This window comes from Talaromyces marneffei, chromosome 4 (genome assembly GCF_009556855.1).
Source record: "Talaromyces marneffei chromosome 4, complete sequence".
Taxonomy (NCBI): Eukaryota; Fungi; Ascomycota; class Eurotiomycetes; order Eurotiales; family Trichocomaceae; genus Talaromyces; species Talaromyces marneffei.
The window spans coordinates 2,771,634-2,793,885 of NC_072351.1; the positions used below are offsets into that span (position 1 = coordinate 2,771,634).

A 22,252-nucleotide genomic window follows, 5' to 3' on the forward strand; every position below is an offset into this window, starting at 1 on the left:
TACAGCTTTTTCATGTCGCTTCACTTATAGATCTCATTCTTGAAGCTTCACATATTGAAAAGAGTTTGAATATCGTCAGATATTACCTTTAATTATAACTTCTATAAAGATTATGAATATGCCTTCCCAGCCCTAACCCGACGCAGTGATCCTCCACGATTCTGCTCATCCGGCTGAAAAACCATCTCCAACCTTCGCTCCGACTCCACCTCCTGAACACTAACCAAACTCCGAAACGTTTCTGTCCGCGATATGCGCACACTCGTATTCTCCAACACCTTGCTAGGCCTTGAATTAAATGCCAATGCCGTTAAGCTCGCTATCGTGTCCCAGGCACGCGAACTATGCCCCGTAACCAACGTGTATGTAACATAGCTAATTACGTAGAGACAATAAATAATCAGAATCGGAACGGCGATTTTGATAGCCGTCCCATCCATGGTCCAGGCATAACCCACCACGCTGGACTGGAATGTGAGAATCAACCCGGCGGGTTTGATTTTGTCGCCATTGGCGTTGGTCCATTGAAAATCACCGCTTTGTAGGCTCGAATCCGACATTTCAAATGGTCCTGTCGCGTGGGACATCCCATTTGCCACGAGGGCTGAGACGAGGGCTTCGTGCATCATAGGCCGGGAGGATAGTAAGTTCGCTGAGTTTAGGGTGTAGCTGCCATTTACGGGGCACACGTTCTCGGTTAGTAACAATGATCGGAGCAGATTGTCTGCTACAGTTCGGTTCTGGTTAGAGATCTGCGAGGTTATGCTGTTCGCCCACTCTTTTGATAGAGCGACTGCGTCTGCCTGCCATAATGTCGTAGGGAGCGTGTTGAGGAAGTCGCTGGAGACGAGGGTTTCGGCTCGGTTGTCGAACATGGTTGTTGATGCGTTGATTAGACTTGTGACGGTCATACGAGAGGTCATGTTTGCCCATAACCCGCTTACTGCGCATGTTGAGGCGCTGAGATATTTCTGACCATTGTCGCAGAGACCTGACTGTACGACGATGGCGCCCAGCGTCCGATCCGCGGAAAAGGAGACATCGTCGACCCAGATGATTTGTCCTTGGCCTTGATCCAGCATTTGGGCCCAGAGCTGTTGTCGAGTGATATTAATGTAAGTTACGGTATCAACTTCCGTGGCATCATTTGAAGCAAGAAAGGCTGCCGGAAATTTAAGAGCGCGGGTATCATTCTCATTCATAATCGCATTCAACACACAAATCGAGCTCACAAACGGATGCGCAATCTGAATCCTGGCTTCCCCTGTTGTAGCTCGATAATCTACTTCCCCGAGAGATCTAACAGCTGCCATGGACAGACCCGCTGCAACTGGTGCTTGCTGCACAGTCGCCACCGTACTATTGGGCGCATACTGCACATATAAAGTCCTCGTGAACGTCTCCGACCTGGTTTCAGCATGCGGAGTGATAGTCGGAAGGTCGACTGAGTATAGCGGTGGCATCTCGTAAACAGATTTTGCATATCCATTTCCTAGGTCTTGATTCACGGACTGTATGCCGACTAACGTGGATCGATCCGGGCCAACGCTTGGAAGGCCTCGGAGGTATTCCCAGCCGATAGCGGGAGATTGTTCGTTTGCTTCAATGACAAGATTAGCCATGCGCTTTCGTGTTCGACATGCGGCTAAGATTCGTTGATCTGACTTACATTTGAAGATACTATCTTCCAAAAGCGCACCGGGCTGTGTAAGGGCCATCGGAAAGACATCACCATAGGCATGATCCAGCCCTAATCGATAATTTGCTATGCGATAACTAACGAGTCTCGGTAACATCGCAATAGCGCTCGCCGGTCCAACCCCAGAAGCAAGCAAAATACTCCCCGCAACAAACAACACAAACCCCGTTTTCAATAGCATGGGGAACCGCGGCGTCGTCACACTGGCCCGGAACTCAGAAGACCACAAATATCCTACCTGCGTCGCATGATATGCAGAGAAAATGGCGCCAAACGGCACCGCAGAATTCGACTGAGTGAGTAGGTATTGCTGATACCCAATCATCGCCGTGGTGATCGAGATCTGCATCAATATTTCGTGAAGTTTGGCGATGAATTGGAGCAGATTAGTCCACTGGGTATCTATCCCCAGGAATCGGGATTGAATGTTTATCACGATTAGGGTTGCTGCGACTGCGAGTGGGATTATATGGAATTGAAGGAAGTAGCGAATAGCAGTTGATCTGTCGCGCCCTATTACGGGTTCGCGGCGTACGGATTGAGAGCTGGATTTTCCATCTTCGTTGATTCGTATGCTGCCGCTTGAGTCGATGCTGACTCGGTGAGGTGCTATTGGAGCATCTGATGGTGTTGATTCTCTGAGAGCACTAAAGTCAGTCTGTCGAATAAACAATCGTCTTGGAACATACTTATAGCTGGTATTCCCTGACTTCATCGCGGGGAGGAAGTCTCGTAAAGGTATGAGGGCATCATAATCCCCATGGCTGCCCATATTGTCGCGAGTTAGACAAATATCCGCACATGCCTCACTTGAAGCAGCTGTCCTCGATATTTAAACATGTCCAGACAGAAGGCGCTGTCAAGCCAAGCTTAAATGCCATGCTAGCGCGTTTCATCTACAAGACAAATATCCGCACATGCCTCACTTGAGGCAGCTGTCTTCAATATTTAAAACATGTCCAGACAGAAGACGCTCTCAAGCCAAGCTTAACTGCCATGCTAGCGCGTTTCATCTACAACAAATTACAGTGCATGTATATCATTGGATGTGTTGGAGGCCCACGCTGTAAAGGATCGCACACTTCATTGGTTGCATTTACGCCAAATGCAGTTCTTGTCGTAGTGCTAAGTGATAGTTATGCTTAATTTCTCAGCCTCAATATTTTTAGTAATTTTTTTACTCTCGTTCACATTTTTTAAGGGTTTGAGTGTTTGATATTTGAATTGATCTCAAACTGTTCTCTATTCTGTGAAAGCAAGGCATGGCATATTTTCCCCAACACCGATTTATTTTTGAACAAGTCAGGCGAGAAAGTTGCAATATCCGAGATCACGTTCATTGAATCATTCTTTTGTGCTCTCATGGAGCGAAAGACATACGAAGTAGAACATAAAATAAAGGTATACACACAACAATTAACACTTTTTTACAACTGTTGAACTTCTGTTTCAAGCTTCTCAATATCGGCTTTTTGTTTCTGCACACCCTCGGCAGCGTTCTTTTTCTCTTGCTCCTCGTCAAAGTCACGAATGCTGGCTGAGAGCTGCTCAATGGCTTGGAGGTCTTCGTCAGTTAGAGTGTTGGAGCGCACGGGGCGGAAGGGTGCTGGTGAGCCGGCGCGAGATGTGAGAAACTGGACTCTATATTAGAAATGACTTTTTACTAGAGAAGATGGGAGGCTTACAGAGCTAGCAGCACTCAAAAGAGCAATCAAACTGGCTTGGACAACATCTTGATGGAGGCCGACACCCCAAACGACGTCTTTCGATTGGGAAGCCGTGCATTGAATATAAGTAGCAGCACGGACGTGGCTTCCTACACCAATGGAGTGTTCCTTATAATCTTGCACGTCGAGATCAATGCCCAAAGTAGAAAGCGCGTTGGCCAAGGACGAAATAGCACCTGGACCAACACCAGTAATGGGATGTTGGATGCCGTCAATCTCGATGATACCCGTAAATCGACGGCTGAGGTTTCGTGTGTTGAGCGCCTTTCCAGCTTCCAATGGTGCCGGCGAATGTGATCGATCGGTAGTGATGTTGTAATCGATCAATGTAAAGCGAGGGTTTGTCTTGAGATGATAGGCGTTTTCAAACAAAGCCACAATCTCGCTTGGGCGGAGTTCACGGCTGAGTCTCTCGGTTTCTTTCTGTACAATTTGACTGAATTCAATTTGTAATCCACGAGGAAGATCGAGTTCCAAACTCTTGAGAATAATCCATGCAGCACCACCTTTGCCACTTTGAGAGTTGACTCGAATAACGGCTTCGTATGTTCGGCCAATATCTTGTGGATCTAAAGGCAGGTAAGGAATCTCCCAGCGGTCGTCGACTTTACTATTAGCAGCCTCCCGGGCCACGAAGCCCTTCTTGATTGCATCTTGGTGACTACCACTGAAAGCACACACCACTAGCTGACCGCCATAAGGCCAACGTTCGTTAACTGGGATCTTATTGCTCTCTTCGACGACTTTAATGACGGAATTGAGATCTGAAAAGTCAATATTGGGGTAGATACCCTGGGTGTAAAGATTCAATGCAAGAGTGACCAAGTCGACATTTCCCGTCCTCTCTCCATTGCCGAAAAGAGTTCCCTCAACTCGGTCTGCACCAGCCATCTGGGCAAGCTCGGCAGCTGCAACAGCACAGCCACGGTCGTTATGAGGGTGGAGAGATACGGCAAACTTGTTGCGCTCGGTCATATTGCGGCAAAAGTATTCAATCTGATCGGCATAAACATTTGGCGTAGACATTTCAACGGTAGCAGGCAAATTGAAAATCATAGGGTGTTCCTCGGTTGGGCCCCAGGCCTCTTTCACGGCTTCACAAACTTGAATAACGTATTCTGGATCAGTGTCAGAAAAGGTTTCGGGAGAGAACTCGTATTGCCATTCTGTTCCGGCAGTGGATGGGTCATCCTTTGTGATGGATCGGGCGAATTTGGTGCACTTGACGGCCAATGCAAGACTCTGTTCTTTTGTCATGTTGAAAACAATTCGACGGAAACAGTCACTTGTAGCCAGGTACATGTGGAGAATGGCCTTCTTTGCGCCCTTCAAGGAATCGACTGTGCGGCGGATGAGATCCTCTCGGCATGGCGAAAGCACTTGAATCCAAACGTCGTCGGGAACGGTACCGGGGGTTTCAATAATTCTGCGAGTGAAGTCGAAATCGGTCTGGGATGCGGAAGGGAAGGAGACCTCAATCTCTTTGTAGCCGAGCTCTACGAGCATTTTGAAATATTTCCACTTTTGCTCACCATCCTACGGAGGTATTAGCAACACCACCTTCAAGTCAGCGCTATATAATTAAGACCAAATCATACCATAGGGTCCACCAAACTTTGGTTACCATCTCGTAGATCGGTAGCTAGCCAGCGAGGCGGCTTGTCGATGGTCTTGTTCGGCCATGTTCGGTCCGGGAGGTTGAGCGGCTTGAACCGTTTGTATTTTTTGGAAGGATCCTTGAGCCTGCATTGAAAGTAGATGATTAGCACAAATCCCTTTCATGCAATATATTATTCTAATCGGAGAATGGAGGATCGTACATCGGCATTGTGAACTTCAGGTGGTCGATTTTTACTCTTCTCGAGCGGGGTGAAAATGATGATGATAAAAAATGGCGGGGGCCCTCTCGTCGTCGATAGCGTTATCGTTGTACAGCGAGGGGTTCAATCAATGGGAGGCAATGTACTTGAGTACGCAAGTCAATGAGATGAAGATGATTGAATCAGAGACAATGGGAATTGGCAGAGAAGGGAGAATAAATAGGGATCTGTTCTGTGAGTCAGAGGCGATATTGATCTTTCTATGCTGGAGTGGGACAGCACCCGGAGTTGACGTATCACAGGCAGGCGCTGCTTAGCTAATCCAACCACGCCTTTGCCTAAAGTTAAGTTGCGTTAGAGCTCGACCACAGCCTATCGTCTTGAAGACTCTAACTATTATAGTATGAGAGGAGTACAGGCCGAGTGTAACCGTTAGCTGCGAATAACCAACAGGATGTAATTGATCATATGCACAGAGTTCTGCAAGCATGACAGTACAGCTACGAATTGCCCTCTGCCAATCAATTGACTGGAATACAACTCGAATTAACTCCTGTCTCACGTTGACTCGGGATCTAGACTGTCGAAATCAGTTCACTTGAGCGACATTGCACTCCGGTCCATGAAACAGAGATCACCTGTGTCCGAAACTCGAACTATTTCAAGGTTATGGGGAAACAAACCGGACCTTACTTGTTAGCCAGGTGAATTCTCTTTTCTTTTCCTTTCTCAAAGCTCCAAAAAATGAGTCAGGGTACCGGTATAAAAGCAGTTTGTTTCCTGTGGAGACGTGGGTAAACCCCGGCACTTAACTAGTGCACGTGCTAAGGAAGCCCTAATCTATGACCATTCCACGAGTACATGGGATAACCACCATTAATGGGTTCCTCTACACATGCAAGGATACTTAGGATAAATGTGGCATGAATTGGCTAGTAATTTAACTTCATATGCTGTTGGATCGTTAGTTTCAGTCGTCATATTGTGGGAGCAAGTGTCAAAACTCATATCCGGTTTGAATAAAAACTTCGATCAGGCCAGATCAGCACTGATATCGACGGATAGTCAATTTTCTATTCAAAAGTAGACCATGGCTTCACGTATATGAGACAGGCTCACGAGTACGGGCGTCAATGCTGTATTGATATGGGCCGACAGAGCTGATGGCGACGCAGATAATGTGGCATCATTATTGGCACACTCCGAAATGATCGCCGGTCAACGGGAAATCATCCCTGTAACTGCATAAAGGGCATGCAAAAAGACCTCATTCAAACTTTTCGGCGATCAAGTCAAGTTACGAGATTTTTTTACAATCGCATTTTCCAAGAAATCACTCATTGAACCTGAGCTGTATCCCAAACTCTAATCGGCCGTGTCATCCTATCTCCCCACCCACTTCCACAACATCCCCAGTGGTATGGGGTACATTGTGGCCGTAGCTAGGACCGAAAGGCAGTGTATGTACACCACCAGTCTCGAAAATATACATGAATCAAGACCAAGACAAAAAGTATCCAGATTCCAAGACCAGCAATTCTAATAAAAAACCCCTCTTGCTTTTTCTCCCGGTATCTCATCCGTGAATTTGGCTCCTGAAAGCATAGACATGGGATACTAGTTATCGACTTGACATCTAGTAACCAGTATAGGTGTCAACATTTTTTAGGAATCTTTCAATGTTGTATATCCTGTGCCGCTTCATACTTTTTTTGACGCACGAATGCTTCTTCGATGTTTCGAAGCCCTTCGTGTCGTTGCTGGTTCCCAGTTCTCAGTGTGATTCTGTCCGCGAGAGCTTCAAATATTATGGAAAGGTATGGGATGCTGGGGAAATCTAGGGATCTGTTCCGCATAACATATTGATATTAACGCCAAGCAGCAATCTGGATTCAAAGAAAACCGTCTTCGATACCTAGGATCAAGTACCAGGAAGATGTTATTTTGCAGCCATTGATTTCTGCCCATGGTTGCGTTAATGAAATTTTTCCTGAAATGGCAATGTTCCCTATTTGAGACATTGTCCTAATTCATGGAAGTGCCTCACCCTAAGCACTCGAGGAATACCAATTACAAAACCGAGAGAGAAAAGGAGTCGCGGCAACAAACCTTGTTCTGTTAGAGCTCCTGAATGAAAGTACGTAGGTATATACAACATGGCACGATATTCTTAATTTTAAAAACCTATGTACTTGAATCCGAACAATCACTTCCTACTTTTCTTACCCTTGACCTTATTCCCACCTTTCTTCGCAGTGCCCTTTTTCGGTGGCGCTACCTTACTCTCTCGCTCCTTTCTTCCCTTCTTCCACATTCTTCCCTCTTTTCGATCCCTGGTATCATCCAACTTCTTCTTCTCCTTTCCACTCAATTTCCGTTTCTCCTTCTTACTCAACGACGCATCGAGGCCATTAAGCTCTATCAACCCACGTTTCTGTGCTTCTTGTTTCTCCTTCTCCGTCTCAAACCAGGTACGTTTAGGTCGTGACATGATTTCGGTTTGGTGCTTGAGTAAATTCTCGCCCTTGGAGGTCTGCATTTCGACTTGTGCTAGTTCTTTTTCTTCTTTCTCTTCGCGCAGAATTGCGTCGATTTCGTCTTGAAGGTCTTCGATTTCCGTGGCAAGTTCGTCCTGTATTTCAGAGCCAATGACTCGACTGATGATTTTGGCTCCTTGGGTTTTGCCTGCTTTGACTGCTGCTCGGACGACTTTGCGGTCGGGGTCGGCGGCCAATGTGCATGCTCTACCGGAGCGGCCGGCACGAGCAGTACGACCGACACGATGGAGGTAAATTTCGTGTGTTTGGGGTGCTTCGTAGTTGATGACAGTCTCCACGCCTTTGATATCGAGACCACGAGAAGCGACGTCTGTTGCTAGTAGGAAAGCCACTTTTCCGTCTCGGAAGTCTTCAACACTTTTAATACGCTATTATAGGAATTAGTAAGAATCCAAGCATAAAAGGTTGACCTTGACATACCTGTTCCTGGCTCATGCTACCATGCAATTCGGCAGCCTTCAATCCGAACAAGCCAAAAATAACCCTCACACGATGCGCCTCCTTCTTCTGACGGAAGAAGATAATCACACGAGACGTGTAAACTTGTTGACACAAATGTATGAGTGAAGCAAGTCTCTTGTCCTCACGACCTGGTCGCAGTCTCACAAACTCCTGCACCAGCGTGCCGGCAGTCTGCTTCTTCGCATCCACCATCAAGCGGACCGGACGGTTCAAACCCACACGAATAAGCTTATCAACAGAATCCGTCATGGTAGCGGAGAAAAGCATAGTCTGACGCGACTTGGGAATAGTTGTCAAGATCTCGTTCAATTCGTCAGCGAAACCATCTTCCAACATCCGATCGGCTTCATCGAGAACAAGAATTTCAAGAGTATCAACTGTAAAGCTAGAGGAATTTCTCATATGGTCAATGAAACGACCGGGAGTAGCAATAATAATATCGGGTCGCTTCTTCAAAATATTCTCTTGCTCACGCAAACTGAAACCACCGATCAGTTGACAGAAGGTTATATCAGTGTACGTCGCAAGTTTCGTAGCCACATTGAAACACTGGACTGCAAGTTCACGAGTCGGCATCAGAATAGCCACACGGCTAGTAGGCACTTTGCGTTGTCGGTACAGCAGTCGCTCAAGAATGGGGATGATAAAGGCACCCGTTTTACCGGAACCCGTAACAGCACCACCAACAACATCTTTGCCCAAAAGGGCAACGGGGATGGCCTTGCGCTGAATCGGGGTTGGCTTTGTGAATCCCACAGCTGCCAGGCCTCGAAGAATGGGACGGGAGAGGTTGTAGTTCTGGAACGAGCCATTGGCGGCGTCATCAGCATCCTTTTCTGCTGAGGCAGGCTCTTCAGGTGCAAAGAAGGCTTTTCGTTTGGCAATTTCTTCGGCGTTCTCGCTCTCGGACTCAGACTCTTCGTCGGACGCTATATCGTCTGGGTGCGCAACTGGGGATGCTACCGAGGAGTCGTCATCAGAACGAGCATCATCATCTTCTTCTGCCTCTGAATCGTCCTCCTCTTCCTCGTCATCACCGCTTTTTTCGTCCTCATCTTCCGGCTCTGCGCCGTCAACACCCATACCAAACCCATCCTCTGCCAATAATTCGTCATCTTCGAAGTCAGGAATTTCAGCGCCTTCTTCTTTTTCGTCATCATCATCTTCTTCTTCATCAGCCTCCTCCTCACTACCAAATCCTTCGAATTCCTCTCCCTTTTTCTCAGCTTTCCTCTTCTTCCTCTCAATCTCATCCACCTTCCTCTGCTTGCGACGAGCAATTATATCATCAATATCCACCGCCTTCTTATTCCCACCAGCAGCCTTCTGCTTCCCTTCATCCGCACCCCAACCATCAAAGTCCTCGATAACATCACGAGTCGCGTTACCGCCAATATCAAACTCGAATTCTGGGTCGAGCACGCCATCATCCTCACCGTCATCTGCCGCCTCATCCTCATCAACACCTTCTTCATCGTCTTCGACTTCTATTTTCTTGCCCTTCTTTGATTGTTGTTGTTTCTTTTGCTTCTTCGATTGTTTGGAGGGTTGTGATGTCGAACTTTGTTCACGCTTTCGCTTTTTCGAGCTTTTGGATGTATTCTCGATTTCTGTCGTTTCTTCGCTTACATCTTCGGTCTCGTCAATGGCGAAGCCCTCGTCGTCGGACAATGTAAATACGAAATCATTGTCGTCTGCGGTTTTCGATTTTTGACCCATTTTGATGGGAGAGATCAAAAAAAAGATAGGGTTTTCAAATAAGCTATTAAAAAATAAATGCTACCAGAATGAGCCCAATGGCAGGCGAAACAACAATACGTCTCGAAAAACCTCAAAACGAAGTTCTTCAAATGTTGATTCCTCGGCCGCAAAGAAAGACTAAGAAAAAAAGTTTCTACGAAAAAGTCAGAGCGGTGATTATAAAACCGGCAGAACTGAATGGGGTGGGCTTCGAAACTGGCCGTTGATTGGTTAGTGCATCTTTCCGACTGAGCATTTACGGTCCCGCCCCATAGATTTATGATATTCTTCAGCTGTGGAGTATACTAAGGCGATTGATCAAGAAGAACGTCGATGAACTTGAAACACTTTTATTTCTTTGATCGCAACCAGATAATAACCGACTTGACAAAAACAAACAAGAACCGCAGACGTGAAACGGTGGGATATTCTACATCTAACAACATGAACAAGAAAGACTCAAGAACAATACCACATATAGAAAAACCCCAGGCCAATAAAAATGATAACAAAATCAGAATCCCCAGGAAATGAATAAATAAGAAATAAAAAACAGCCAAGCAAAGGGTAGACTCTATTCGGGATCAGAACAAAGTGGAAGAAAGTAAAGCAATCACGTCACATAATCACGCCGGTTATGCTAATAAATCTTGCTTTGAAAATTCCCATATTCGAAGGAAAATAACTCGGTCCAGATGGGAACAAGCACAGTGATCGAACGTTCCGAGACCAGCTTGGAAACGAAGAGGTCATCTGTATAGGTAATCGACAAGAAGCCATCTCTTCACGTATCTCAACAAGCTTTGTCGATTGCACCACTAAGAAGATAGTCGTGATCTATACAAATAGGTCCCCAAAGCAACTGCATCAATTGAGACATCTGATGATGGATTTTATTAGAAATGAACATCAAGATGCTTTCAAAGATGGTTCCTGGTGAATGATGAGCACTCACGGAGCTTGTCGAATGGCTCAGTCGTTCACAAGACATGCGGTGTTAAGAGACGACAACATCAGGATGACACTGAATCGCGTGAGACGAAATCTTGTGCGATCAATAGTATGATGCAGACGAGCCTTCGAAACGTCACTTTCCCATCAAGTGTCCTCGTGATACCAAGAGATGATCAAGCCAAATGACCGACAGATAGCGAGTCGGCTGCTTAGCAAGTAAAATGAAGTACGTAGCCAGGAATGATTCGACCTTCACCCGCCCTTACATCAACCCCTCTTCACCGATACCTGGAAGTCCGGCACCAGCGACATTAATGTTTTGACCTTGCATGACGCCACCAACGGTCAAACCGCGACCGGCGAGTTGAAGATCGGGATTGCATGGGGGAGAGTGAGATTTGTGATATTTGAGCCCATTGAGATTCTTGTACCGCTTGCCACACACCTCACAGCGATATGGCTTCTCTTTCTCCATTCCCATTGTGCCAGGGTACGGTGCTGATGTTTCAGGATTGACTATCGAGAAAGTACCATCGCCATTTTCGTGAAGTTGTTGATTGTTATGACCGTGCTGTTCAACTGTCAGTACAAGAAACTAGAAACTAAACATACTGCAAAAGAATAAACATACCGCTTTGTGATACTTCAACCCATTTTGGTTCTTATATGCTTTCTCGCAACCGATGACGGGGCATCTGAAAGGCTTCGGCTCTTCATTCGGGAACATGCTGGCTAACGAAGTATCGGGCACACCGGCAAGCATTTGTTGTTCTCGGATTCGTCGGGCTACTTCGCTGTTAGGACCGTATTGACTATTGCCTAGTTTGAGATGGATTTGCGAACTTTGTCCTCCAAACCCTCCGTTGGGACTGAAGAGACGTTTTGCCGGCTCATCAATGCATAGATCGACCATATCATTCCCTCCACCAAATCCTGGGAACTGTCCGTTCTGTGGTAAAACACCGCCCTGCATAGTCAAATCGCCAAAGCCTCCGATGACGGTCTCGTCGAGCTCGGCCGGAGTGCCAGGTCCGGAGGAATCGGGCGTATTACGAAACTGCGAATTTTGTAGTGGATTCGATGACAATGTTGGTGTGTTGACTGAGGATACGGTTGGGTTGTTTTGCAGGAGCGTATGACCGGGAGCGATAGGTGTGCCGGGTTGTGAGCCGCGAAGACCTTGACCTTGAAGCATACTGAGATTCAATTGAGGCACCCTCTGGTTCGAATTGAATCCTCCCTGTGTGACTGGCATTTGCGAAGAAAATATTTGAGAAGTCGAGTCGGATAGACCCATTGCGTCGTCCATTTCCATATCGTCGATTGTGTCCAGGTCTAAATTAGGTTGTGTTGATGTGAAGGCATTCGTGTCGATAGACTGGTTTGGATTGAATTTTGACTGTCCGTTCTGCGAACGATCTTGCTGCATTCCACGGTCTTGACCCATGTTTGACTGACCTTGAGATTGGGCCACAGCGGCTGCGGCAGCCATGATAGCGGCTCGATTATCGCCTTGGCTGGGACGTTGTCCACCTTGCGTGGCTTTCTGTGCATGCGCTTCTTCGTAGTGTTGCAACAGATCATGCAGTGACGGAAGTGTGAGACCACAGCAGAAAAAATCACGCATGAAATTCGCTTCTAATTTTGGCAAGTATGATGATGAATGGAAAGATGGAGATTGGAATGTGAATGGAGAAGTGCCGGTCATAATAATACTATGAAATACAGTGTCAGTAGCGAGTCTAACCAATTTTCTTAATGAGATATCGAAAAAAAAAGCATCAAATCAACAAGAAGGGCATTGTGCGAAAAGAGTGAATTGGGAGGCAAACTGACTCGTCTCGTATCCAACTGCCAACAGAAACTCCGCCCCAGCTCATGCCGCCGACCAAACTACCGGCTAAAGATTCGCGACGAGGTTTCTCTCTGTTTGATCCCATCACTGAGATGGGCTTCGTCCCGTTTCCCCATTGGGACATACTTGCGCTCAGAGAGTCTTTTCGAGCAGCTGCTGCCTTGTAGACGGCGCTTGCGTTGCTAGCAGCAGGCACTGAAGAATTGCCAGCGCGATCATTGTTGGCAGCTTTTTGCAGCGCCGAGGTTAAATTAGATGCTTGTTGGCCTGGTGGTGAAACCGATGTTTGTCGAGCGGAGAGATCGAAGGGGGATTGTTGGCCGTTCATTGTGTCGGTCTTTCCTAGTGATGACGGGAACAACGGTATATTCGAGACGTCGGCGGGATCTTCGCCGTCTGTCAGGTACAGAGGCCGATTAGTAGAATCCCTGGAAGCTTTCGAGTCCCAAGTGAAGGGGTCCTTTCTGCGATTGGAGGGTTTGCGTGCGTAGGAGGAAGTTGCGTCAAAGCCCACGGGAGTGTTAATGGGAGTCGATTCGCTGGTGGACAGGTGATCGTGATCGCTGATGGAAGGCGAGTAGTAAAGAGATGGAGGAGTATCTGTGTCTGTCGCGTCGTTCATGGGAATCAAGACTGGATGAAAAATGATATTATTGTTCCTCCGAAGACAAGTTGTGAAGAAGGCTGAAGAAGGAGCGGATCCTGAGGCGAGTTTCTGATGTTACCAGAATTCGGAATCGAAGCCGAAACTGTGGCGAGGCCAAGCAGCTCGTGATTAATAAGAGTGTTGAAAAGACAAACAAAAGAAAATGAAATCTATGTTCCCATTCACTTCGCTCTCTCACACATACACACACAACCACACAAGAGTTCAAGTCACTTTGATTTTGACTGACGATGGTTCATCCCAAAAAAAAAGTTGTGAGAGCGAGCGCGGAAGTAACGATAAATTACTGTTTGGTGTGGACGAAGAGGGGACACACGGCTTAATGAGTTCAGTAATACGGGGATTTGGTTCTGGGCCAATACGCTAAATATACCACTATGCCTGATTCGGGGCTAGCGCCGTGGTGTGGTGGAAAATTACGACGGGATGGCAATACAAATCAACAGCCAGATTTCAGGCTAAGCAAAGCAGGCTGGTGCTGATTGTGACTTGGAGGGTCCCGCTATCCTTACATAAGACATGGTTTAGCCATGTAACTAACTATGTAACTTACACGGAAATACCTCGACGGCGGTAATGACGACGTATTAAAGCGATGGCTTGCGGTGAAAGTCAAAACGACCAGTGATTGAGTCATTGACTGTCGCCCAACCAGCGTATCCTTGCATACGCGCATATAAGAATGCAAATATAGTTTTCAGCATGTTGAGCTTGAGAGGTTTCTTGCATGCGCGAAGAAGACGATTAGAAAGGCCATTGTAAGGGCACAGGGAGTCGCCGTTGGGGACTCGGCACAATGGAGTCGCACTGTCGGTACTTCCTTCTGAAGAAGACCCGCTAGCCGGCCGCCCTTCTCATTTACTTCTAGCTTACAGTCTTCCTGTTGACAGTGCAAGTTGTATAATCATTGAGTAATGATCTGAGAGCGACGATATCATGGAACAGCTTGCGCTGAGACAACAAGAACAGATAGATCCCCGCGGGCATCTGCGCATCAGCGTCATCAGTCGTTACTCTCTCGTGTGATTGGCCACCTTCGCCAGTCGTCTCAATACATCGACTACACTGTAGTAGATCAAAGCCCGACAGCACTTACGGAGCGAGATGAAGGCGCACAGATCGACTACAAGGATGCTATTTTATCCATCCAAGATGCTTGAGTCGACGCCTCGCAGTGTAAATGTCGAATACGTACCTTATATGATGGTATTTTTGGTATAATGGTACGCCGTCTTGGCCGGCCGTCGTTGTCGCATGCGGACACTAAACTGTCCCGGAGGCCACTTACTTCGCTGACTCCGTCGTCGATGGATCATGGACATGCCCTTAATTAAGTTAATTGAGTTTTGGAGGGCCAGTCAAGTGGTAATACTCCTGCCATTTACTCCTCATTGCTAGACAAGTAGACATAACAACAGACAACAATGGGCCTGTCAAAGCGAACGTCGTCTTACGTTGTAGAATTGAATTTGAGGCATCCGGAGTCTCGGTACGGGGTACGGTAGCTTGTACATACCTCCGGGAGGTACGGAGTAGGTAGTTAGTGGTGGTTGTATGTTAACATTAGTCACTCGATCCTCCAACCTTCTCCATATGTGGCGGTTTTCACCAAGGCTAATTTCGCCGCCAGACGTCAAGCCAGACCTCCATAGTCACAACTTACGTACACTACACAGGTGAGGCCAGGTCGCGACATCTTATGGAAGCGAAAGAACTATTGTTTCTTCACCATACAGCGTATTGCGTATCGTATTTACACTTGTGTACTTAGGTACGGACTATGTAAATTTAGTCCTAAAACAAAGAAGGCAATGAGTGTTCATAATTGACCAATGATCAGTCATGGTCACTGGCAATTCCAATACTTTCATTACTTTGTGCTTGTAGTCATGCACTAGTGCCTTGACTAACTACTAGTTAGTCTGTAGTAGACATCCTCCTTGTTTGATCAGCCACGTGCCATAATCAGATTGATATTTTAGCCAAAAGCTCCTACCTTTTCCAACAGGAGCCGAGTTCAAATTTGAGATCCAGCATTCCCGTGATCACTTCCTTCTCGAGCCCTCCCGAGGCTAAGTTGCCGGGTACTCATTGGATGCATTAACTCAACGTCTACTACGGAGTATGTCCATGTGACCTTGAATCGTCAGGCACGTACCCAAATATGGGGTCAGCCCCTGATGTACGGTTTCAATTCTGCATGCAGATCGAGAAATTGGCCAATGCTGCCGCATAGTGTAGATTGACTTAAGGACCTAACTATCAATCAGTCAGCCGACACACGGAGTTACACCGTCTCCGAACTTCAGGAAAGCTACCTTTGTAGATGACTAGATGACTGGATAACTGACCATTCTCTGCTTCGGTATAAGATTTTCATCGAAGCCGTTGTCGTTCTTATTCAAGCTGATGACTTGCCACATCAATAATGGTTCATGCGTGCGTACGTAGTCCAGCGTCGTAACGATCCTACTTGAAACGACATGTAACTTTATCTCGAAATACGACGATACTTGCTATGTAAGTTACTCTGTACGTACATACACCGCTAGCTAGTAGAGTAGCAACAAGACCAATTATTCGCCGTCCATGCATTGATTGGCCATCCTACCGCCAGACTAAGTAAGTTTAGATCTGTGAGATCTAAGAAACCCAGCTGCTGACCACCGACATACTACAGGCTGTGTACCATGTACTCCGCAAGGATTCAGGGAGGTCATTCCGGAGCGCTTATGTAGTACTACGTAAGCACTCCAGGACAAAACGGAAAGTATTTACGTACGTACCAGCCTCTGTATGGGGACAGGACACCAAGAAATGAAAATTACGGCACAACAGACAGAAAAGCGCAAAAAAGAAAGCTTCGAGAAGATTGTCATGTGCTTCTAGGTTCGCTTGTGCCGATCATTTCCCGGGTGCCAAGAGTTGTCCCACTTTGATTATGCACGCAAACAGTGCAAACACCGCCGAAGCAGTACAAGCTCCGTCGCAATCTGATTGGTTGCTTTGCTATTTTCTGTTTTTTTTTAACTCTATCAATCTCTGCAGCGAGGCGAGAAGCGGGCAACACGAAGAGCTTCGAGCCTGGTGCTATCTTGCGCTATTTTTCACCGCTTCATTATTCGCATAAAGTCTATAATTGCCGCTAGGAATAGGGAAAATGAAGATGGCGGATTCAGTAAGCGCCTTGACTGCTTTTTCGTACGAGCCGCGAGAAGATCACATGCTAACAATTGCTTGGATAGATCCCCGCCGTTCATCGAACCTCACAGGAACCTGTGGATGAACCTCCTGCGAAGAAACAGAGACTTGAGGATACGACTTCTATCGAAGAAGCCCCCAAAGAAGACCGGCGAGATGATCTACGAAAGCGGGGCATCGCGCCAGTCAAACCAGAGTATGTCAATCGTCTTGCGCTTGACTGTGATTGCAGATTCCTATCGAATCGAATACTGATCAAATTTATTGTGCAGGTTTCTAGTTACCTTCAATGGCAATCAAACGGAGACCAAGGCCTCGAACGAAGATGATGACATGGCCGAAGGAGCCGCTCATGTGGGAAAGGAGCAAGATCAGGATAACAAAAAGCGCAAACCAAAGAATAGAGGTCAGAATGTAGGACGCAAATTTGGAAGATCGAAAGACGAAAGGGGACTCTGCGCGTCACGTTCTACACAACCGGAATTCTCTCCAGACCAATGCCAATACGGCGACAAGTGCAAGTTCGAACACGACTTGCGTGTCTATTTGAGCGAGCACAAACGTGAAAACCTACACACCTTTAATGATGTTTGTCCTGTCTGGGAAGTCCGCGGAACGTGCTCTTCAGGCTGGAAATGTCGCTTTGTGCATTCCCATATGACCGAAAGGGATACACCGGATGGCAAACGTGAGCTAGTCCTCGTGGAAGATGAAGAGCGCAAAAAGCAGTGGACTGCGAAACCCTTTTCGAACGACGATGGAATGGCAAATGTTGTTCCCATTGTGCACAAGGATACTCTGAGAAGAAGAAAGTACCCCATGCCCAAGGCCGAAGCTTACATCGCTTGGTTTGATCAGACTACAAAAGAGTTGGACAAGTTCGTCCATGGAAAGAGGGCCAACGAGACGGAAGGCGCAGAGTCAGAAGCTCGGCAGGAGAAAGAGGATAACAGGGCCCAATACACTGAGCCTCCATTCCTGCCTTCGGAAAAGAGAAGAGTTTATTTTGGTGCAGAGACACCTGTCTTGGCACCTTTGACTACTCAAGGAAATACTCCGTTTCGTAGACTTTGTATGGACCTGGGCGCACAGTTTACATACTCCGAGATGGCGATGGGTATGCCGTTGGTTCAGGGACATAAACCGGAATGGGCTCTTTTAAAAGCTCATGAGTCAGAACTTGCGCCACCAACCATCTCAAGTAAAGCGAATATTGTGCAGGGCTACGACAACTCTCGTGATTTCAAGTTCGGCGCTCAAATCGCAGCCAACAAGCCGCATGTAGCCCTGAAAACAGTGGAGATTTTGGCGGCTCTCACCCCACATCTCCGAGTGATTGATCTCAATTGTGGATGTCCCATTGACTTGGTTTTCAAAGAGGGATCTGGATCTGCTCTTCTCGACTCTCCTTCTAAACTGGAGAAGATTCTTCGTGGTATGAATGCCGTATCCGGAGAGATACCCATCACGGTCAAGATCCGTATGGGTACTAAGGATAACCAACCCACTGCACTCAAACTTGCCGAACGACTTGTCTTGGGTGGTATTGATTCTCAAACAATGGGCATTGGACCTCCAGGCATTGCTGCAATCACTCTTCATGGTCGCAGCAGACAACAACGCTACACCAAAAATGCAGATTGGGGGTATATCTCTGAATGTGCAGCACTCGTTAAGAGACTGCGTTCAGAATCGGACGTATTGGCAGATACCGTGCGAGAGCCAGATGAGAGACTGCAGCCTAATGGAGGCAAAATCTACTTCCTCGGAAACGGCGATTGTTACTCGCACGAAGACTACAACGATCACGTTCAGAATGCCAACGTCGATACGGTCATGATCGGACGTGGCGCGTTGATCAAGCCATGGTTATTCGAAGAAATCCAAACAGGACAGTACCTCGATAAATCAGCATCAGAACGATTAGCCTTGGTTGAGAAATTCGCCCGATACGGAATGGATGCTTGGGGCTCTGACGAGCATGGCCTGGGAATGACTCGACGATTCCTTTTGGAATGGCTCAGCTTTGCTTATCGTTATGTCCCCGTTGGAATGCTGGAATATCTTCCTCCACGAATCCAGGATCGACCTCCAGCATTCAGAGGCCGGAACGAGCTGGAGACGTTGCTTGCTAGCGACAATTACAAAGATTGGATTAAGATCACGTAAGTCATATCCTTTTAGTCGTTAGCTTTTACTTGCCTATACTGACTTCTCATTCAGGGATATGTTCCTCGGACCAGCTCATCCAGACTTCAAGTTTGAGCCCAAACATAAGAGTAACGCATATGATGCGGAGACTCAGGGATAGACCTCAAAATCAATAGATCATTAGATTTTTATATGCATACAAAAAATATATCATCATCACCATCATTGTTCTGGCACTATGTAGTTGCGAATGTCTTGACTTTCTATAAACAGTTCAAGCATGGCCTCTGATTGGCCGATGTAGCTCTGGGATGGTTGCACGTGATATCGCAGCTAACAACGTCAAATAACCCCAAAGAAGCTTCACAGCAAACCATTTTCCTTCACACACAATTTACAACTCCCAGAGACACTGTCAAACATTTTACAGACCTGGGTTTAGTATAGTTCGAATGCTATGTCCATAGACCTCAACTGGGAGGCCGCCACCTCGGGCCCCGATGGCGAACAACTCGCCGAACGAATACGCTGCTTCATCCACGACAAGTTCCAACAAGTGCCCCTCCCACGATTCATACGATCCGTAAACGTGCACTCGTTCGAATTCGGCAGTATTGCGCCAGAACTAGAGATCAAGGATATATGTGACCCGTTTGTGGATTTTTACGAAGAGAGTGATAGTGAAGATGAAGACGAAGGACACGAGGATATACAGTCAGATGCCTCTTCCGATCGAGCGGCGGCAGATAAGCGTGGGATGAGATATAGACATGATAATAATGGACACGACGAGCATGGTACGAATCATCACGACCATTTACGAACGTCACAGTGGGTGACGGGTGAAATCGATGGTCATCATCAGTCCGCGCAGTCACCGCTGCGGTCACCAATTGGATTGGGCGATCACCTGAATGCGCAGTTCAGGTCTACAACGCCGAATATTCTTCCTGGTGTCACATCAAATCTGGGCTATCATTTGATGATGGGAAATCTGTCGGGGACACAGACTCCGCTCGTTGCTGTTGCGGGTGGTGGCACGCCATTTGGGACGGGTTGGCCCGATGCTGTGATGCATGGTGGTAGTCAGCTGGCGGGGCAGCCGCATGGTAGAGGTAGAGGGCGAGCAGAAAATAATAATAATAACCTTGACACCGGCTCGCCGTCTCGGCCGTCTACTGCAAACACCAATCCGACTCAGCTATCTCACGGACAAAGTGCCGCCGGAAGCTCGTCGAACAATACCAGCAATGACCCTACAGTCATCTACAATGACCACGCCTCCTCCACAACTGCAACGGCACACGGACTCCATGAAGGTCGCGAAAAACAAGCACCAACATCCATAATAGACCAAGAATCCCCTCCTTCCCCGACACCGCATATGCGAGAACGTCGCCCAGAAGACTTTCAAGTAATCTGCCGCATGAAGTATGCCGGGGACGTGAAACTCTCCTTGACCGCAGAGATATTGCTCGACTATCCAATGCCCAGCTTCGTGGGGCTTCCATTGAAATTGAATATTACGGGCATCACTTTTGACGGCGTCGCAGTTGTGGCGTATATTCGTCGAAGGGCTCATTTATGTTTTTTGTCACCTGAAGATGCCGATGCCTTGTTGGGCGATGAGGAGGAAGATATAAACCACCAACAACGACAACAACAACATCATCCATATCCCACGACAAACACTTCTGAGAGCATTAATAATAACAACCCCGAAACTCACCCACCACAACCAAGGCGCCGTTTCGGCAGTCTCCTACAACAAATCCGCGTCGATAGCGAGATTGGCCGTAAGGAGAATGGGAAACAAGCCTTGAAGAATGTGGGTAAAGTGGAGCGCTTTGTGCTTGATCAGGTTCGGCGCATATTCGAGGATGAGTTTGTGTTTCCTAGCTTTTGGACGTTTCTTGTATAATACCTACCTACCACTATTCACAGATAAATTTCAAAAGGGAGAGAAGTGGATATGTATGATAGTCTTTGGGGTCCTTCGCTTCTCTCTCGGAGTAATAACTTGAATGATACCCATATCTATGAATTGATGAAGTCATGAGGTTATATGGTCATTATTTTCACTTCCGGTTTCAATGTAAGTAGAAATCAAGACGAAGCTGTCGATTATGTATAATCCCTACAAAATTGGAAATCTAGCATTCAATTTCTTCACGCTTTGTCTTGTTACTCCATCCCAAACATCGAAAAACAAGATAGTTGGTATATTTGCGTAACCCTGAATTCCTATAAGGCATCAGTATAAATACAGTAGACCCTAATCTATCACTTTGGTGGTAACCGTATGCGAATTCCGTAATGCTGCGCCGGTGCCCATAATTCAGCAACATTGGGCAATCATTGATCGCCGAGTTTTGATCGAATCAGCCATGAATCTTGTACTGGATGGCCGTGAACATGTATCCTAACCACCTACAACATCGTAAGAGTAGTCCATGGATCGAATGTCGTAAGATGGACGATTTATCGGTCCTTCTTAGGAGCCTTGTCAGACTCTGTGAGCTTGTCGCCCAAGTTGTGGTACTCGCGCTGCAGGCCCTCGGCCTGCTTCTTGAGAGTCTCAATGTCGCGGTCCTTGGCTTCGAGTTCCTTCTTAAGACGTCCGATTTCACCAACGCTACCAGCTTCGGCGATACGTGCGGCGTCTTTGCCACCGGCCTTCTTGTCACCTTCGAGAAGCTTGATGCGATCTTCGAGACGGAGGACTTCGACAATCATGATGTAGGTACGGTTGAGAATCAAGGAAAGGAAGAGTGTGAATCCGCAAAGGTACATGTTGCGCTGAGAGTAGAACTTGCGAGCCTGGACTTCCATGCGCTCAGTACCGAGGGCAGCGGCTCTGCTATTGATTGTTAGCTGGGATTTCGTAAATATTGTAATTCATTATATGAATAAACTGACCCTATACCGGTAGAATCCTTGCTGAAAGCGCTCATCTCCAGCTGCACACGGTAGACCCGGTTGACGCTGTCGATGAAGAGGATGAGGATGAAAATGAAGGTAATCTGATAACAAATGTCAGCGAGTAAACTAACAAGTAGAGGTCAAGATATATAGCTAACCCTCAATCCATACTGCAACTTCGCTACTACTGGGCTTTCTGATATGAAAGCAAAAAGCTTTCTCTTGAAGGTGTACGGGAGAGGCACGATCAGAGCGAGGAAGACGAGCATCTCGAAAACGAGAAGCATGAACACCTATTCATGAGGATATCGTAAGCAACCATAGCATAAGCAAGTAGCGATAACGGAACTTACCAGAGTGTAGTAGAGCGTCATGTTGGCGGTTGATAGGTCTTCTGGGAGCTAGTTCTGGATGAATGTAAACAAAAGCTTCCAGCCGGTGAGACGAACGCGTCTTCGCAATTTGACTGAAAATAATAGAATTATTCACTTAAGTA

General features: G+C 46.9%; 7 protein-coding genes across 7 annotated transcripts; 2 read left to right on the forward strand and 5 right to left on the reverse strand.

Annotated features, from left to right (window-relative positions):
* Positions 1-110: 110 nt before the first annotated feature.
* Positions 111-2,471, reverse strand: EYB26_006040 (uncharacterized protein; the record flags this gene model as incomplete). Its single annotated transcript, XM_054265317.1, has 3 exons — positions 111-1,600; positions 1,670-2,337; positions 2,389-2,471. The coding sequence occupies 3 exons, from the start codon at positions 2,469-2,471 to the stop codon at positions 111-113; spliced, it is 2,241 nt and encodes a 746-aa protein (XP_054121292.1).
* Positions 2,472-3,126: 655 nt separating this feature from the next.
* On the reverse strand, positions 3,127-5,254 carry EYB26_006041 (uncharacterized protein; the record flags this gene model as incomplete). The annotated part of the gene is made up of 4 exons (XM_054265318.1): positions 3,127-3,333; positions 3,385-4,962; positions 5,025-5,169; positions 5,247-5,254. The coding sequence occupies 4 exons, from the start codon at positions 5,252-5,254 to the stop codon at positions 3,127-3,129; spliced, it is 1,938 nt and encodes a 645-aa protein (XP_054121293.1).
* A 2,198-nt stretch (positions 5,255-7,452) lies between these two features.
* EYB26_006042 (uncharacterized protein) lies at positions 7,453-9,985 on the reverse strand (the record flags this gene model as incomplete). The annotated part of the gene is made up of 2 exons (XM_054265319.1): positions 7,453-8,172; positions 8,225-9,985. The coding sequence occupies 2 exons, from the start codon at positions 9,983-9,985 to the stop codon at positions 7,453-7,455; spliced, it is 2,481 nt and encodes an 826-aa protein (XP_054121294.1).
* Positions 9,986-11,222: 1,237 nt separating this feature from the next.
* Positions 11,223-13,437, reverse strand: EYB26_006043 (uncharacterized protein; the record flags this gene model as incomplete). The annotated part of the gene is made up of 4 exons (XM_054265320.1): positions 11,223-11,531; positions 11,592-11,746; positions 11,804-12,675; positions 12,797-13,437. The coding sequence occupies 4 exons, from the start codon at positions 13,435-13,437 to the stop codon at positions 11,223-11,225; spliced, it is 1,977 nt and encodes a 658-aa protein (XP_054121295.1).
* A 3,205-nt stretch (positions 13,438-16,642) lies between these two features.
* EYB26_006044 (uncharacterized protein) lies at positions 16,643-18,994 on the forward strand (the record flags this gene model as incomplete). Its single annotated transcript, XM_054265321.1, has 4 exons — positions 16,643-16,660; positions 16,728-16,879; positions 16,956-18,848; positions 18,907-18,994. The coding sequence occupies 4 exons, from the start codon at positions 16,643-16,645 to the stop codon at positions 18,992-18,994; spliced, it is 2,151 nt and encodes a 716-aa protein (XP_054121296.1).
* Positions 18,995-19,291: 297 nt separating this feature from the next.
* Positions 19,292-20,755, forward strand: EYB26_006045 (uncharacterized protein; the record flags this gene model as incomplete). The annotated part of the gene is made up of 1 exon (XM_054265322.1): positions 19,292-20,755. The coding sequence occupies one exon, from the start codon at positions 19,292-19,294 to the stop codon at positions 20,753-20,755; it is 1,464 nt and encodes a 487-aa protein (XP_054121297.1).
* Positions 20,756-21,315: 560 nt separating this feature from the next.
* Positions 21,316-22,130, reverse strand: EYB26_006046 (uncharacterized protein; the record flags this gene model as incomplete). Its single annotated transcript, XM_054265323.1, has 4 exons — positions 21,316-21,694; positions 21,754-21,857; positions 21,915-22,049; positions 22,110-22,130. 4 exons carry the CDS (start codon positions 22,128-22,130, stop codon positions 21,316-21,318), a joined length of 639 nt encoding a protein of 212 aa, XP_054121298.1.
* Positions 22,131-22,252: the final 122 nt, after the last annotated feature.